Source organism: Chanodichthys erythropterus, chromosome 22, assembly GCF_024489055.1.
Source record: "Chanodichthys erythropterus isolate Z2021 chromosome 22, ASM2448905v1, whole genome shotgun sequence".
Taxonomy (NCBI): Eukaryota; Metazoa; Chordata; class Actinopteri; order Cypriniformes; family Xenocyprididae; genus Chanodichthys; species Chanodichthys erythropterus.
Window position 1 is genome coordinate 33,552,576 of NC_090242.1, and position 18,677 is coordinate 33,571,252.

The 18,677-nt window shown below is 39.2% G+C and overlaps 2 protein-coding genes across 5 annotated transcripts in view; both read right to left on the reverse strand.

Moving 5' to 3' along the window:
• The window catches only part of sema4d (sema domain, immunoglobulin domain (Ig), transmembrane domain (TM) and short cytoplasmic domain, (semaphorin) 4D), a 71,241-nt gene extending 65,829 nt beyond the window's left edge, over window positions 1-5,412 (reverse strand). For all 4 annotated transcript variants that reach the window (XM_067376537.1, XM_067376539.1, XM_067376538.1 and 1 more), the window contains exon 1: window positions 5,297-5,412. The gene's annotated coding sequence lies outside the window, so the exon portion shown is untranslated. The remainder of the gene's footprint in view (window positions 1-5,296) is intronic.
• Window positions 5,413-13,754: 8,342 nt separating this feature from the next.
• The window catches only part of LOC137012885 (synaptic vesicle glycoprotein 2C-like), a 41,810-nt gene continuing 36,887 nt past the window's right edge, over window positions 13,755-18,677 (reverse strand). The window contains exons 11-12 of the mRNA XM_067376372.1: window positions 18,480-18,639; window positions 13,755-18,227 (exon numbers count right to left, since the gene is read on the reverse strand). Coding sequence (XP_067232473.1) covers window positions 18,044-18,227; window positions 18,480-18,639 — 344 coding nt within the window. The 3' untranslated portion in view covers window positions 13,755-18,043. The remainder of the gene's footprint in view (window positions 18,228-18,479; window positions 18,640-18,677) is intronic.

Consider the following 18,677-nt stretch of genomic DNA (forward strand, 5'->3'; position numbering starts at 1 on the left):
TGGAGTAATGATGCTGAAAATTCAGCTTTGATCACAGGAATAAATTACATTTTAAAATATATTCACATAGAAAACAGTTCTTTTAAATTGTAATGATATTTCACAATATTATTGTTTTTACTGTATTTTTAATCAAATAAATGCAGCATTGGTGAGCATTAGAGACAGTAGAAGGCTTTATATACAGTACAGAATATTTAATTAAACTGTAAAAATGATTGTAATTTTAACTGTAAAAGACTGAAAACGTGATGGCTAATTGGTTAACAGTAAGCGTACCACATATACAGAGAATAACTTTATATTTTGTGTAATTTTACAGTAAAATACTGTTAAATATACCATTTTTTGAAGTAAAAAGAACAAATCATCTTAGAATTTACAGTGAAAAGCCATGTAATGAATTTCCTGTATGTGTCACTTCACATCTGATGATTTTTAATTTTATTAATTATGTTTCTTCTTAGTTTTTGGTTTCATATTTGCTGTTGGATTTAAAGGTTTAAAGCTTTTCTTTATAAATTGCAGATTTAAACTGTAAAATGTACAGGTTCTGTAAATAAGTTTACATTTTTACTGTATTTTTACTGAATTATTCTGGCAACCATATCTATATCAGTTTTTTCTGTAAACACAACAGTATTTTTTTAAAGTAAACTTTTTTTTTGTAATAATAGCTGCAAGTTATACATGAAGTCTAAGTTGAAATACTAAAATTACTAAAACATCAATAAAGCTGAAATTAAAAATAAATTAAATTTAATACAAAAAAAAAATTATTTAAACAATCTAAAATTAAATTTGAAACCTGAAAATATAAAAAATAAATATAGTTCAAAATTGTCAAAAGTACCGACTTCGATACAAAGTTGGTGCTGAAATTTTAAAAAAAGTGATGCTTTAAGTGTTGTTAAGTGGATTCGTCGACACCTCTGATTGGCCATTGTGTTCACGCGCTCAACAGATATGTCTGTAATTGGCTACAATGATCAACGCACGGGAGCGTTTGAATTTGAAAGCGTTTTGAAAGCGGGACCGGTCTGCAAATAGATGCCTCCTTTCAAATGCTCCCGTGTGTATCTGTGTAAGCACTCAGTGAACAGCGTCATTGATGTATATCTACAACATTTTGATTCGTCGATCATTGGAGCCAATCACAGACATATCTGATGAGCGGATGAATACAGCGGCCAATCAGAGGTGTTACGAATCTGCTCAACAGCACTCAAAGTGTCACATTTTTAAAATTTCAATATCGACTTGGCATTGAAGTCGGTACTTTTGACAACACTATTAAAAATACTAATATAAATAATACTAAAATAGCACTTCATCCAACAACAACACTCAATGCATTACACAAAACTAGTTTGCAAGGCATAAAATTGCATGAGCATGACAAATAAGGTAAGATGCATTGACAACACAACACCGGCCTGTCAACTGGACCGTAACGCTCTCACCGGCCTCGGGGCATCATTATTATTCAGTCCTGTTATCGATTACCAAGCATTGCTTATCACTGTGTGTTTTCAAGAAAGGAACTATTAACAGCAGCTATCTGAAGAAACCCTGCGACTGATCTGAGACCTGTGCAGGTGTTGGGGGCAACATAAACTAGCCTGTGGTCAGATTAGAGGGGTAATTAGTATCCAGAAAGGTAACAGAATAAGGGCGTTCTCCTATCTGTCCAGATCCTTCTCTCCACACTCCTCTGGGAGATGGAGGGATGTTGGCAGAGGGACACAAAGCACGACTGTGTTCGGCTCACAAACTCAAGAGTGGCACTTTTGTGCGGTTTCTTAGAGCGAAGGAACATTATATGCCGTGGACGAGCCTTTTCCAGCATCCACAATGTGGACGGAGCATTAAAACAGGGTCGGAGAGCGGTTAGGGCATCAATGTAGGGTTTAGATCAGGTCGCTTGTAGAAAGAGGTCAGAACTAATGAGAGACCCCTGCTATTGCTTCAGTTCAAGTCTAAAGGTGTTCAATCGCTGCATTGATTTTAAATCAGGATGTTCAAATTTAAATAATTAAAGGTGCACCCAAAAATGAAAATTCGTCATTGAAAACAAAACGTTTCAGGTGAACTATCCCTTTAAAACAACACTTGAACAAAATTCAGTTAGTAAATAGGTCTGAATGTCAAAGGTTTTGTTCTGAAAGGCCGGTTCTGTTTATCGACTGGCCGCTGGTGTTCGGTTCACAGGGATATTGGGTACCCGTCTGACCCGGTGCCAACTCATCTGGGTTACATGATTCTATCATGTTCAATGAAGGAGGGTCATTGTCTGGCTGTCTTATCGACATAAACCATGTTTAGATGAACATACGGTACACGACCCACTCATAGGATCATTTCCTCATTAAAAATGTCCCGAGGGACTAATTTAACATCAATGAACGCATCGGGGGGGAGGCGAGTAATGGCATCTGCTCTAATTATTACAGCACATATAAAGATCAAGGCTATATTCAGAATAAACTACTAGCTTACTGCACTACTGCCTACTATTTTTAAAATGTAGTATGTGAAACAGCACACAGGCATTTCAAATAATAATATGCTACATTGTAGTCACATGATCTCATGACATGGCATTGTTTCAAAGAAGCTTAACAGAAAATCCTGATGTTGATGCTTATAATATCTCCATGCTTTATAGTTGCATTTAGCAGATTAGAGCTGGGCATTCTGTGATGATATGAACAATCAAACAGCTGTGATTGTATATACTGTATATATAAAATTGGAGATACCTATATATCCAACAGAATTGATAATTCTGTCAATTAATCCAATTAAATGCTGTAGGTCATCTGTAGAAAATGCACCCAATTATAAATACTGCCGAATTAATAAATGCAAAAACACAAGTACTAGTAAACTTTAGTAGTAAAAAGTAGTAACTTAAAGCTAAACTTAAAGGGGACCTATTATGCCCCTTTCACAAGATGTAATATAGTTACATAGACAGAGCCGTAGTTCACTGATAAGCCACGCAATATCGCATTCAATATCGGCGGCGATTCATATCGATATTGAACACGATATTGCGTGGCTTATCAGTGATCTACGGCTCTGTCTATTAAATGCCGCTCCATTTGAAAGCAGGTGATGGAGATTTAGCGGTAATCAGGGAACCGGCTTTACTGACGAAATGCGCGTGACAAAAGCATTCGATATATCGCCCAGCCCTAGTCTCTGGCGTCTCCAGAATGTGTCTGTGAAGTTTCAGCTCAAAATACCCCACAGATCATTTATTATAGCTTGTCAAATTTGCCCCAATTTGGGTGTGAGCAAAAACACACCGTTTTTGTGTTTGTCCCTTTAAATGCAAATGAGCTGCTGCTCCCCGCCCCCTTTCCAGAAGAGGGCGGAGCTTTAACAGCTCAACAACAACAAAGCTGGAGAATCTCACGCAGCCGAAATGAGGATTGTCAGTAACGGTGTTCAGCCTTACATTATTCAAACTGGAGTCGACACTGATGGAGAGACTCAGGAAGAAGTTACAACTTTTAGATGTTTCTGAATGGTTAGTGGATAAATTTATGTTGATTCAACTCATCGACTAGCATGTGCCGTCATGTTAATCTTTTGTGCAAAACCCGTATATACATGGCGAGTCATACACACCACACTAACGTTTATAATTGCTATGAAATGCTGTGAATAGTCTAATATTTTTTTTTACAAAATATCACTCGGACAAACTTGCAGGCTATCCAAGCTAACGAGACTCTAAATAGTGTTCAGTACTCGTCTGTGCAGCCAACGACACAACAGTTATCATGCATTGCTCGAACTTTTGCCATGGCGTTAGAACTGGTACAACGTTGTCACTTGCGATTACAAAATGGCGGCGCCGTGGCTGGAAATGTGCAGATTAAGAGGCGGTAATATTACAATAAGATCCACTTCTTACATCACAAGGGGAGCAAAATCTGAGTGGCTCGTTGCAGAGAAAGGCTTGCCAAAATTTACTGGGTCGTCCCTTTTCATGTTTTCTAGGTTGGTAGATGCACCGGGGACCCGATTAGCACTTAAACACAAAAAAAGTCATGATAATAACATTATTATGTTACAAATTTGCAAAAGCATTTCAGTCTCAACACATTTTGCAGCAAAAGACCAAGTAGTCCCTGAAGCTAAGAATAAATTCTATCATTTCAGGGGTCAGTTTTTAAGCATTAGGAGTCAAGAGGTCATGGACACAAAGGCATTTAATGATAACCCTCCGCTGACAGCCAACAGTTCACAGCAGGCTATATTCTTCCACTTAACAGCCACTTTTACCTGCTTCTATTTCAGACACCTGCTCTGAGACACGAAAGAGTCACTCTTTCTCCAGTCCAAACATTTTATGCAGTTTAAACAAGCAAAAGTGACAGAAACAAACTGACAAAGATACATGAACTGTGTTGAAAAATGCAGATAGTCAGCATGTGGCACTGACATGCTATAGTTTCATTTTAAACATGTTTAAACTGCATGCATTGATTGAGAGACTGCATGTAATATTTAACGTTACTTATATTACTTTTATGTTAATGCATGGCACAACACATGACCATTTAAATTAAATTACAAAACAACAAAAGGGTGATTAAAACTTTAACTCTTTAACACATTTATATAAACTTTTAACCTAAATTTTGATGTTCAAAATGTCGATGCTCATGCGCATGTTACCAAATACAAGTGAATTGCATACATTGATTTGCTTACATAGAAGTTTGCTGGTTCTGAACTAAAAATGCACAAAGAAAAAAATCTGATGAGGTCTCGTTTGAGCTACAAGACTCTTTTGTTGTTTAGATGAAAAGTCTGGGATAATTTATGCGAGTTTGACTGCAGACCTCCACATGACCCTAAAATGCCATAAAAACAAAAAAACACAACTAAACCAAACAGTACCCAACGCGCAGGTTATCCCAGTTTGAATTAACTTATGCAAACAGTTAAAAGAGAACGACAAAAGACGACATAGTCTCTGTCAGCCAATGAGCATCAGATATTTTCAAAAAGAGCAAATACTTTCCTTTTGTTCGGTTATTTTTGAACAAAACTCAAAGAAACACTAAATGAACGCGAACAAACAGCTCTGGACGGTCAAAGTGAAGTGTATTGTGGTGTAGAGGAGGAAGAAACCTGCTGTAAATGATCCAGCCGCGGAGGAACAAGTGCAGCTCAAAGTCCTAAAAACCTCTCGAGACCAGAGTCCATAGAAACCGGAGAAAAACAATCCTCCAAACCCGAACACACAGAGAATGAATCCCGTACAGACACTCACCCGGGCGGCGAGAAGGTTCCGGTCCTCCGCGCGCGGGTTAAACGTTTAAAGATTAAAGAGTTTCTGAGAGCTGATGCCGTGACCTGACGCGATTCTGCCTCTCAGCAATGTTTGTGTTTGTGTGTGTGTGAGTGAGTGAGAGAAAGAGAAAGAGAGAGAGAGAGAGAGAGAGAGAGAGAGAGAGAGAGAGAGAGAGAGAGAGAGAGAGAGCGAGCAAGCGAGCAACTATCCTGAGACGCTTACAAACGTCTTAAAAAAGTTTTTATATATATATATATATATATATATATATATATATATATATATATATATATATATATATATATATATATATATATATTATTTGATAAATATATAAATTTTAATACAGATTTGGTTCAATAAGTGGAATTTCAGTTTTTTGAAAAAATAAATGATTTTTATGACAGTTAACTTTACTACAGGATACAACAAATCATATGATATAACAAAAATAGTAATACATATTTAATAATAAAAATAAAAAATATATATAGGCTACGTTAAATAACATACAATGTTAGAACTTAAAGGGTTAGTTCACCCAAAAATGAAAATTCTGTCATTTATTACTCACCCTCATGCCTTTCCACACCCGTAAGACCTTCGTTAATCTTCAGAACACAAATTAAGATATTTTAGTTGAAATCCGATGGCTCAGTGAGGCCTGCAAGATCCATTAATATACTAAAAACATATTTAAATCAATTCATGTGAGTACAGTGGTTCAATATTAATATTATAAAGCGATGATAATATTTTTGGTGTGCCAAAAAAACAAAATAACGACTTATTTAGTGATGGCCGATTTTAAAACACTGCTTCAGGAAGCTTCGGAGCATAATGAATCAGTGTATCGAATCATGATTCGGATCGAGTGTCAAACCGCCAAACTGCTGAAATCACGTGACTTTGTCGCTCTGAACCGCTGATTCGTAATGCTCCGAATCTTCCTGAAGCAGTGTTTTGAAATCGCCATCACTATGTAAGTCGTTATTTTGTTTTTTTTTGGCGCACCAAAAATATTCTCGTCGCTTTATAATATTAATATTGAACCACTGTACTCACATGAACTGATTTAAATATGTTTTTAGTACCTTTTTGGATCTTGAGAGAGGAAATGTCATTGCTGGCTATGCAGGCCTCAAGGAGCCATCGTATTTCAACAAAAATATCTTAATTTGCGTTCCAAAGATTAACGAAGGTCTTACGGGTGTGGAACGACATGAGGGTGAGTAATAAATGACATTTTTGGGTGAACTAACACTTTAACAACAGCTTGGGCAGCTTCTGAGAAGTTGTTTGAATGATTAAACCGAACATCACACAACAGCAGTTGATAGAGGTGTTTCGCTCGTGAATGATTCAGTGGCTGCATCCGAAAACTTAAAAAATGCACTTTCGGAGGACGCATTACAAAGTAGGATGGCATCAAGGCACGTACGAATCCAAAGTTAGCTTCACGAGAGGCCTTCATCTGATCAATTTTTGAAGGCAGCATAGATATATCCTTCGCTGCCTTTGATATCCCACAATACCGTGCTTTTCATTCTGTGACGGTTGTTGAGCTAAAAAAATAAAGATGGTGTCTGAAAGTTGCAGTTAGTGGTCATTTTATGTGTAAATGTATGTTTTTGACCATTGTTTTCCACCTTAGATGTCATTTCTAGTGAGAAATTACTACTGTTGTACTTAAACATTGGCTTAGTTTTCACCAAAACTTACGCTATTTTGCTGTAGATCATTAAACCATTATGCTGCCTCAGAAGTCTGTCCGAAATCAGTTTCATGAGGTGCCTTTGTGCACAAACGCTGCCTACAAAGCCATTGCCTGTTAGGGCAGTGAGGCAACAAGTCAGCTGCCTAAGCCTTTAGATGCAGCCAGTGTTTTTACCCAAATTGGTTGAGTGAATGATTCAATGACTCATTCATAAAGGCAGTCACTTGTTTCACTAATGAAAGAATCCATGTTTTTTAATGAAATGATTCAATGACTCATGCTGTGTCTGAAATCACCCCCCCATACCCTGATTCACTATTCCCTACATTAGTCCTCTAATATAGTTCACTTGAGGGAGTGAATGAAAACGAGTGAGTAATTTCGGACACTGCACCGGAAGGGCACATTTGCATAGTTTGTACTTACAGTTTAATAATCATTTGAAACTCAGCATACGGCAGCTCCAGCAGTAATGAAAAGATTTTATCTTCAACTCTGTCACGGAAACTATGTATAAACCTTAATTAAACAATTTAATAATCAATTTAAAAGGATTTTTTACCTGTATGATATTACACTGTAGCCACATTGGACTAGGGATTAGGAAAATGGATAGATGATTCAGCTGTGGGCGCCATCTTCTGGTCAGACACTGGAATTCATTCGGCCCACTACTCTCACAGTGCATTATGGGTGTTCTTCAGATGTTAAGCGTACATTGATTATACACTCGTTATTGCGGTGCATTGTGGGATTGAATGAGCGCACTCGATAACGTCCGCTATGGTTTCGGACACCCCTACGAATGGCTGTCCCTGGCCCTATTTAAGGGTATAGGGGCAATTTCAGACACAGCCTCACTCATAAAGACAAATGAATCAGTACTGTTGCACGAATCGGGTCACTAAATGATTCGATAATACAGTCACTTGTCGCCACCTACTGGTGTAACTATGCAACCTGCAGAAAGTGGCTCTGAAAAATCTACTCATACACAGACAGTCTTTCTGGAACAAATATATTTTACAATTTTTTTTTAAATATATTTTATCATAATAAAGTATTCTAGTCACTTCTGTAATAAAATTATCTATTTAAATATGTTTTTTTTAACTCTTGACTGGACTTTAACTACTGACTGAGAAGTTTCTGAAGCTGACAGGATTTACCTGGAAAAAGAGGAAAAACAGGATTTACCTGAGCTGGAAAAAGATCCTTCACTGACAATATTGTCTTATCAAACTGGGATGTTTTATGACTACGTGTCAAACTGAAATATGAAATGATTCTTAAACTCAAATGTGTGTAAACTGCTGCCTTTGAATCAGAAGCCCCTTGACTTATTACAGTTATAAGATTTATATTTGAAAAGCCAAGCCCTGTTAAACATAGATATATGACGTTATTGAGAATATATAGTCGAATATTGAGAGTTATTGCACCTGTAGAGTCATTGTGTTTACATAACAAGCATAACCTCAGTATGTGAGGATACGTGTTACACTGGAACCTAGATTTGCTTTAATCCTGGGCAGGAGTTTTCCGTTTATGGGCTCTGTGTCTCAAGTTATGGGCCTTGACATTACAGTGGATGTTTATAAGAAACCGGAAAAAGAAACATTTCTCTCGGCACAAGCAAGCTGCAAGAAAGAAATGAAAGGCCCATTGTCAAGAGGTCAAAGGTTATGTGACATTTTCAGCCCATGGAGGAGTGAATCCAAAACAGGAGAACAGAGCAAGTGTTGTCTTTTTCCTCCACATTATCAGGCAAAAGAAACATTCTGCATTCATTATTCACATTATTATTCACATTTGAATATAATGCTTGTGTGCACTAGTTTCATGGTTTTATTTTTGGCCAAGGGCTGAAAGTTGTGAGATCCTCTGGTCAGCGCAGCTAAATATTTAACATTGATGAACCATGCAAACACTTCCATATGTTTTCAAGCCTTGTTTTCGCAGAATGACCCTTTAAGCTGCTTTATCTGTTACACCCTCTTCACCCAATCTGGAAGAATTTTAAAAAGAGAGATCTGATGTAATGACGCTCCTTTCGCAGATAACAGTGGCAAACAGGCAGCATTTACACACAGAGTCGTGCTCATAAATCAGCTGATCTGACAGTGAATTGCTCTGTAATTGGGCGGCGTAACACAGATAACGTGTTGCGTGTGACCCTGTACGTCACGCTCTAAGTGCTGTGTGTAATGCTGCTGTACACATGAAGAATGAGGCGTGAATCACTGAGCGTAAACATGCATGTGCTGAATTCAGTGTGTCAAGTAAGGCCTGGGAATGTGAGGCATCTCTGAGTAAGAGGGACAATGTATGATCAGATTCAGATCTGCCCTGTATAGATACACAGGAGTGCAGGAATCCTAATTCATGTCAACTAGACTTGCTATAGACTTGCTATATGGTTGCTAGGACAGGGAGGTTGCCAGGGAGTTGCTATGTGGTTGCTAGGGTGTTCTGAGTGGTTGCCAGGGAGTTGCTATGTGGTTGCTATACTGCCCTTGGTGATTGGCAGTGCATTGCTATGTAAATGCTAGGACAAGGAGGTTGCCAGGGCAGGGAGTTGCTATGTGGTTGCTAGGGTGTTCTGGGTGGATGCCATTGAGATGCTTTGCAGTTGCAAGGGCAGAGAGTTGCTGTGTGGTTGCTAGGGTGTTCTGGGTGGTTGCCAGGGAGTTGCCAATGAGTTGCTATGTGGTTGCTAGGGTGTTCTGAGTGGTTGCCAGGGAGTTGCTATGTGGTTGCTATACTGCCCTTGGTGATTGGCAGTGCATTGCTATGTAAATGCTAGGACAAGGAGGTTGCCAGGGAATTGCTATGTGGTTGTTAGGGTGATCTAGGTGGTTGCCAGGGAGATGCTATTCAGTTGCTAGGGCAGGGAGTTGCTATGTGGTTGCTAGGGTGTTCTGGGTGGATGCCATTGAGATGCTTTGCAGTTGCAAGGGCAGAGAGTTGCTGTGTGGTTGCTAGGGTGTTCTGGGTGGTTGCCAGGGAGTTGCCAATGAGTTGCTATGTGGTTGCTAGGGTGTTCTGAGTGGTTGCCAGGGAGTTGCTATGTGGTTGCTATACTGCCCTTGGTGATTGGCAGTGCATTGCTATGTAAATGCTAGGACAAGGAGGTTGCCAGGGAATTGCTATGTGGTTGTTAGGGTGATCTAGGTGGTTGCCAGGGAGATGCTATTCAGTTGCTAGGGCAGGGAGTTGCTATGTGGTTGCTAGGATGTTCTGGGTGGATGCCATTGAGATGCTTTGCAGTTGCAAGGGCAGAGAGTTGCTATGCGGTTGCTAGGGTGTTCTGGGTGGTTGCCAGGGAGTTGCCAATGAGTTGCTATGTGGTTGCTAAGGTGTTCTGGGTGGCTGACAGGGAGTTGCTATGTGGTTGCTATACTGCTCTAGGTAATTGCCTGGGAATTGCTTTGTATTTGCTAGAACAGGGAGGTTGCCAGGGAGCTGGTATGTGGTTGCCAGGGCAGGGAGGTTGCCAAAGAGTTGCTATGCAGCTGGTAGTGAAGGGAGTTGCTATGTGGTTGCTATACTGCTCTAGGTAATTGCCAGGGCATTGCTATGTAGCTGCTAGGACAGGAAGGTTGCCAGGGAGTTGCTATGTGGTTGCTAGGGCAGGGAGGTTGCCAGGTGGTTGCCAGGGATTTGCTGTATGGTTGTTAGGGGGATTTAGGTGGTTGCCAGGGAGATGCTCTGCAGTTGTTAGGGTAGGGAATTGCTATGTGGTTGCTAGGGTGTTCTGGGTGGTTGCCAGGGAGTTGCCAAAGATTTGCTAAATGGTTGTTAAGTTGATCTAGGTGGCTGTTAAGGAGATGCTATGCAGTTGCTAGGGTAGGGAGTTGCTATGTGTTTGCTAAGGTGTTCTAGGTTGGTTGACAGGGAGTTGCTATGCGGTTGCTAGGGCAGGGAGGTTGCCATGCAGTTGCTATGTGGTCGTTAGGGCAGGGAGGTTGCCAGGGATTTGCTGTATGGTTAAGGTGATCTAGATGGTTGCCAGGGAGATGCTATGCAGTTAGTTGCTATGTGGTTGCTTGGATGTTCTAGATGGTTGCCAGGGAGTTCTTACTGTCCTTAAAACGTTAGAGGTTTGTTAAGATCACTGTTTTCAATATCAGTTGTGCCAGGGCATTGCTATGTAGTTGCTAGGACAGGGAGGTTGCCAGGGAGTTGCTATGTGGTTGCAAGGGCAGGGAGGTTGCCAGGGAGTTGCTATGCAGCTGCTAGGGCAGGGAGTTGCTATGTGGTTGCTAAGGTGTTCTGGGTGGTTGACAGGGAGTTGCTATGTGGTTGCTATACTGCTCTAATGATTGCCAGGGCATTGCTTTGTAGCTGCCAGGACAGGAAGGTTGCCAGGGAGTTGCTATGTGGTTGCTAGGGCAGGGAGGTTGCCCTATTTGTCCCCCTGAAGGAGACAGACTATGCATCTTTAATTATTAACCAGCAAACTTTGGCATTCCTGCACTGCAAAAGCATTTTATCAGTTTAACTGCAAGCTACAAACCGTCTTTAAACTGAACCACAAGTGAAGCAGCAGCAGGAGTTCCTTCTGTTAGTGGTCTCTGAACGCAGCAGCTGGCTGGTGGTTTAACCTCTGGGATCGGCTGGATGTTTAATGTTCTCTGAGACCGCTGATATGACGGATAATTGCACAGATGTGCTGTTTTTCTTTCTCTTCTGTTCCCCCTCGAGAGTAATTACAGGAGGGAGAGGCGATCTGATCTGAGTTCATGGCCTGTATGAATGAAGATCAGCACTAGTTTGATGTACAGAAACTGCTATTGATGGTGGGTTTGTAGAATATGTATCTGTGCAGTTGAGAGTCACATAGTTGTAGTTGCTTTACTAAGAATGTGTGCATTTTTATCCTACATAGTTTTAGCTCACATGATATGTGCAATTTAATATACTCACATTTGAATTACATCATACGCAAATTATGTAATTCAAATGTGATGTTTTGAATATCTTCTCTCCCAGCAGTAAAAGCAATAATCCTTATCAGAATGCATACAGTATGACTTTGTGGTATGACAGTATGACATACAAGCACACACAAGACTTCAGTATACAGCTCTGTCAAGTTTACACAGCATGCAATAATTTTGAAACATTACAGAGCAGATATTTGCAGTCCTGCTGTTTGGTCAGTTCACATATGATTTGAAACAGCTGTTTAGCAGTATGTGTACTTTTCCATTTTAGCTGTAGTTCAGATGATCTCGTATCAGCAGTGTTTTACACTTGCAAGCATTATAAGCAACACAGCACTCACAATTTCAGGCTTTTCCACAGCTCAAGCCAAACAGAGTGAGAATTGTTTCAGTAGTATTAATATCTTTTTATAATTCATAATGATAGGCTACTGCACCTTGAGCATGATGTGAACTGTTTTTCAGCAGGGATAAATTCAAAGATCGTGAGGGTGAAAAGAGACGGGCTGGTGAGGATCTAGTTTCACTCGCGCATTCCAGCAGGATTAAACTGTCCTTGAGTCAGTCAGAGACAAACCGATTTAAAGCTGCATGTCATTCCCGAATCACACACCACGTATCAAATACACAGTCCTGGTCCAATAAAAGTTCTGGACCTGAGGAGTCTAGTTCTTGTATCAGCACTGACGCAATATGGGATGTTTGGAGCTCGCGCGCCATCTTGTGTCGAAGCGTCTAATCCATTAGAAAATATTTTCAGTTCTTTACACATCTTTTACAAATGATAATTACAAATGTCGTTATATGTTGCTAACATTATATATGATTTATTTTAATAATATTTTATAATAATAAAACAATTATGATTAATAATGACTTATCCAATTCGTATAATATATTGTAATTATATTATAATAATAACAACAATAATATATTTATATATGTTTACATTAACAGTACCACTACGAGATAATTTTAATGCACTCACGTTCGCCACTAGAGGTCACAAAAGACCCTCACAGACTGTGATGACTAGTTTTTTATATTTAAATTAAAAAAAAAAAAAAAAAATTATGTACATTTATAACACTATACTTAGTATTATATTACATTTGAATCAAATGAAAAAAAAAAAACTAGTTAACGATGCTGTATGAGTGACGGTAAAAATTACATCTCTCTTCTGACTTCCGTTATCAATCGCTCTCTATTTTTTTCCTCTTTTTGAAATTTGTGCAAACATTATTGTGGAGTTTTTCTTTTGCTATTTGCGCAAATAGAAATAAAAAAATATATATATTTAATAAAGTCTCTCAAGTAGGTTGTATCATTTCCGGTTCAGATCGTATCCATTAGGTCAGTGTTATATATTTTGTTCACTTGAGTATTTACAATATCCAAAATGTTTCCAACTATTTGTAAACCGTGAGAAAATTGCAATTTTAACCAAGGCTCCGGGACGTGTGAGGAGTCACCTGTCAATTGCGTCATGGTCATACCCGCATTATCCTCGGTTTCCGGTTTTATTTTGTAAACCATGGAAACACTAACGCTTTAATATATTACATGTTTGAATAGGCAAGGGGCACAACTGTTTTGATATATTTATAGACAGAAAACTAATTATTGTTATATAGCTCAACACTATAGCTAACATAGCATAATCAGATGCAGCTTTATTTAGTACCAGTAATACAACATTTTCAACAAGTATAGAGCTGTTTTACTCAAGATGTCTTCAAGTGAGCGAGCAAAGATGAGCATAACCAATGTCCTTCACATCACATTGATATTTGTAAGTGTTTTTTCTTCTCACTTACATTCGTATATTACAACTGAATATAAAGTCAACAGTAAAAATAATCGCAGTCAGTTTTGTACTGCCATTAAAGTGTTAGTTCACCCAAAATGAAAATTCTGTCATTTATTACTCACCCTCATGTCGTTCCAAACCTGTAAGACTTTTGTTCATCTTCCGAACACAAATTAAGATATTTTTGATGAAATCTGAGAGCTTTCTGTCCTTCCATTGACAGCTATGTGACTGGAATTCGGCGCAAAGCACTCGCGTCACTTCATAAAGTTGAGGTTAAAACTGGACCAAATTTTCCCTTAATTTTGTGTCTGTTTAAAGGAAAAAATAAGCAGACAGACTGTAGAGTCTTATAATGAAACTCTTTAATAGCAGTTCATCTGGATCCACTTCAGTTCCCTTCACACTGTACATGGCACTTTTCTCTTTCTTTTCAAAATAAAATCAGATACATCAGAGAAATCTGGCCAGTGACGTCACAGACACTTGACAGCAGACGTGTTGTTGGCATGCCAGATCCACAACCAATCAAAACCCATTTCAGAACGACGTCACACACTCACAATAATGATACATTCATCTTTCAAAACCAAGAAATAAACTAATGGCGAAAGCACGACAGACAAATCACTGCAACACAAAGTCTCAATATGCACATGCACGGGTGTATTTATTAACAAGATATCACGTTTCATTTGTTTGTGTGGTATGTGTCAGATAGGCCACTTGAATTTGTTCAGAAATTAACATGAGAAACACAAGTTCAGTTCAGACCAGGAGATGCATAACTTTAAATTAAATCCATTCCTCTCATGAACTGAATTTGTTCAGAACCGTGAAAATAAACCACACGAAATCCTCGTTAGCTCAAATAACACCCCCCCCCCAAATAAAATCACACAACCAGCCAAAATAAACACCTAGGGACAGAAATGACTGTCAGTAAATACAAGATATCTACACAAACACATGAGGAGACGTCTGCATACACATCTGACAATGAAAAAAATAATGTTTTAACTCAACAGGCAACACTTTACAACATTTAGACATGTACAGCACACGTTGTCGCCCGTGATAAGTTCAAAACAAGTGTTTATCTTTACTTTTCCAACATACACACGACAAAATATCATTAAATTAGGCCAGAAACATACTTCGACACAAGTACGTGAATGCTGAAATGTCTCCGCGTGGACGCAGTGCACTTGTGAATGGTATGTTTCTGCTGTTTAGTGTACTTCAGTGCATGTAGACAGCAGCAGCAGGGCCTGTGCGTCATCGAGATCAGACCAGGCTGAATGGCTTTTATTATTTTCTATGATGCGGCCGTATCACGTCCTGTCATATTGCACAATTGCATGTACGAAGTTTCCAGTGGAATGTGATGGCGAAACACGACATATTTTTTCCGCCTTTTGAGCAGTAGAGCGTTCGAACACACGCTCAATTCTGCTGTACGATGGATCGCTACAACCTACGAGAAGCCGACCGGAGGGATTTTAAAGAGGAAGGAGGCACGGAGAGGAAGCAAAAGGCCATTCAGTTTTCAGAGGAAGAGTTCGCAAATGGAAGCGTAGCAGCTAGACTAGGGTTATCAAGACGCCTTTAACCCTTAAACCAAGAGAGAGACACACACAAATGAAGTCCGTATTAGCTAGGCTACATTGACGACAAAGTTCACGAAGGCATGAATGAAGTCGACGCATGTCGGCCCGAGCGCATCTGACGTGTTCTTCCGCTAGCTAAATCATTATAAAAAGCAGAAAATGTAAACTGTATAATCGTTATCGTCTTCAGAAATGTTTCGGTGGAAGTCACCAGCAGTGGCGGCCTTTGCTATGTTTCAGCCGTTTCACTTGCAACAGAAGGGGCTTCCGTCGGTGTTGCCAAGTCTGGGGTTTTCCAGCGAAAGTGGGATACTTTAACATTGTTGCTGCGGGTTGAAGCGAACCCAAATAACATGATATTTAGCCACTGGAATACAAATTTTACCAGGTGAACCCCACCAAAAACGCAGATTTTACTGAATTTTTACTGGACGACCCCCCGAAACACAATTGGGCTAGTTTTGAGTAGCAATTGGGTGGGTATTTTTGTGAAAACCTGGCAACCCTCTTCAAACAAGAGTCCCGTCCCCGCCATCGTGCAGCGCATATACACCAGGGGTGGAAATTAATGGGGGCTTGGGGTAAAAATGCCTCCAAAATAAATAAAATTGCTTCCAAAAACCAAGAGATGTTGCAAAAAAAGTCTTCATACAATTCCTTCAGTTTTCCTGAATATCAGCACATTTGCAAATGTGATATTGATTTTATACAACAATTCAATAAACAATAAGATAATTGCCTATTAGGTGATTTACATTTTAGACACAATATTGTCTGATTTTCCTCTATTTTGCCTATGAAAATATTTCCAAACAGTAGAGCCATTATGCGTCTCAGAGCAACGCAGTTTCAATTTCGTTACGAATCCGCGTTTTTGAACGAATCGCTCTAATGAATGACTCAACAGTTGTGTCCCAAATTACGCACTATACACTGTGCACTTATGCAATATGTACTTAAAGCCCAGGATACACTGCACGATTTTTGCAATCCTTTAAGATCATTACAAATCACACTGTGCGACATGGATCCATTGAACTCGGGCATGACACGCATGTAGACTATACGATGATGACACCTGTTGAATCGTTTCTATAGAAGAATAAAACATCATCAGCATGTGCTAGTGGGAAATAAAACACCATGTTGAATCACACTTTGGCAGTTATAGATTTTATGTGTGCTGAAAATAAAAAGGAAGCAGCGAAAAAAGAAGGGAAAGGAGCTTGAGATAAGCAGTTTTAAGTTTTAGCGCCATGTCGCTTTGATTTCATGTCCCATTTTTATTGGCTGGTCACTATACGTGGGTTGTAGCAGCAAACACACTGTGCGATGATCATGCTGAATTTCTGACACTGTCAGAAAAATATCGTAGGCTATCTTTTGTCGCAAGACTGGGAAAACGGCCGTCTTTGAACGACTCTCACTGTACGACAGAGCTACAATCACAGAAATCGCCATGATTGTTTCACAATGGCAATCTTTCGTCTGGGACAGACGAAAATCATGCAGTGTATCCCGGGCTTAACTTATACGGTTATTTTGTCGTCCAACATCGGAGTCTGATGCTCCTCCCCTTCCGCTACGTAATTAAAGCTGCGACAGTTGAGTGCATGAAGTGTCCAACATTCCACACTTTTCGGTTAATTATGTGTATCATCCGGGTGTTTAAAGTGCACTTATTCTTTTTGTAATTTTCAGTGTGAATTTTCAGTGCTCACACTATTTACTACAAAACAGCGTAGAATAGTACGCAAATTGGGACGCACCTAATGACTCACTCACATTGGCTTTGTCCCTAAATGAATCAGCCGTTTTGAATGATTTGTTTGATTGAATGATTCAATGACTAATTCGTTAAGACAATGATTTGACGCCACCTACTGGTGATTTTAGTATCGTTTAATTTTAGCTGAGGGACTGAAGGACGAAGATTGAATGCTCTTTTTGTTTTCAGTCATGATTGTAACAATAGTTCTGGTTAAAGAGACAGAAAGCGTTTATAAATAAATATATAAATATAGCAGAGAAATGAATTGCAGTCGCATTGCATACAATGTCTTTTTTCCTCTGGGGAGGGTAGGAACAGCCTCTGACTGTTTCTTTGAAACGGGCCTCCGAATCGCAAAGGCCGCGACTAGAGAATTGGACCTACGCTACCAATAAAAGCTGTTATCGCTAATGTCTACATCTCTAAATGGCCTTTTTACTCTTGTTTGAGCATTTCAAGGAAATAAAATAGTGTTTTAATTTTAAAAATAAAAAAAAAATATTAAAATCACCTGATTTTTTTTGTGTTCAGCCAAAAATACTAAAGATAAAAAAAAAAATTAAAAAAATCTGAATCTTAAATTATTCTGCCCACCTAGATTAGCTCACATCAGTTACATTTCGACATTTTATAACATCGTAACATTTGATTGCAGCAACGAAGGCATCAAAATCTAGTTTTGATCTAAACTGGGCAAGTCAAAAGCTAAACCAATAAATTAAATCATAAATAATCGTTAATAAGTAAACAAACAACATACTTTAAATGAATAAACAACCCAAACACATCATAATCTCCTGCACCCTGAGCGTGTCCTGCGTGTTTCCGTGGCGACTCAGGGTTCAGAGGTCACAGGTGTAGTGGGGTCACATGAGGACGTTGGAGCGGGTGTCGGGTAGTCGCAGACCCACCAGGCCTCCGGCGACCAGCACAGTCGACGCTAACAGGATCGGGATGGATTTTGAGATTCCCACCAATGAACCAAATATTAGATTCCCCAAAACTGCAGCCAACTTACACATGGCATTACAAAAGCCAAATCCAGTTCCTCTACAGACGAGAGACACAAGCAGTATTAGTATTATTAGCAGTAATAGTACAAATACTAGTAATTTTCTATTTCGGTGTGAAAAGTATTTCAAAGTAAATCCTGTTTTTAACAGTTTTAGTTACCGATAATAGCCCTTCACTATATCTTGATGCTCTACTGAGGTCAATGCATTGGTGAATGTTGATGCGAGTCTTAAAAATGTATATAAATGTTTGTGATCCATGTTTATTAGTGATTGCGTGTCCATGTACCTCCTGTCGGTGGGATACAGTTCGGCCGTCACCACGTCCAGTGAGTTCCAGGCAGATATACTGAGTCCGTTATAAAGGCAGAGCATTGCTATCATCATGGACTCACTGGTGCCAAACCACAGAAAGAAACAACTGATGCCGGACAACACCATGGAGCCGCCTGAACACAACAACATGACGTCAGACAAGTACATTTAG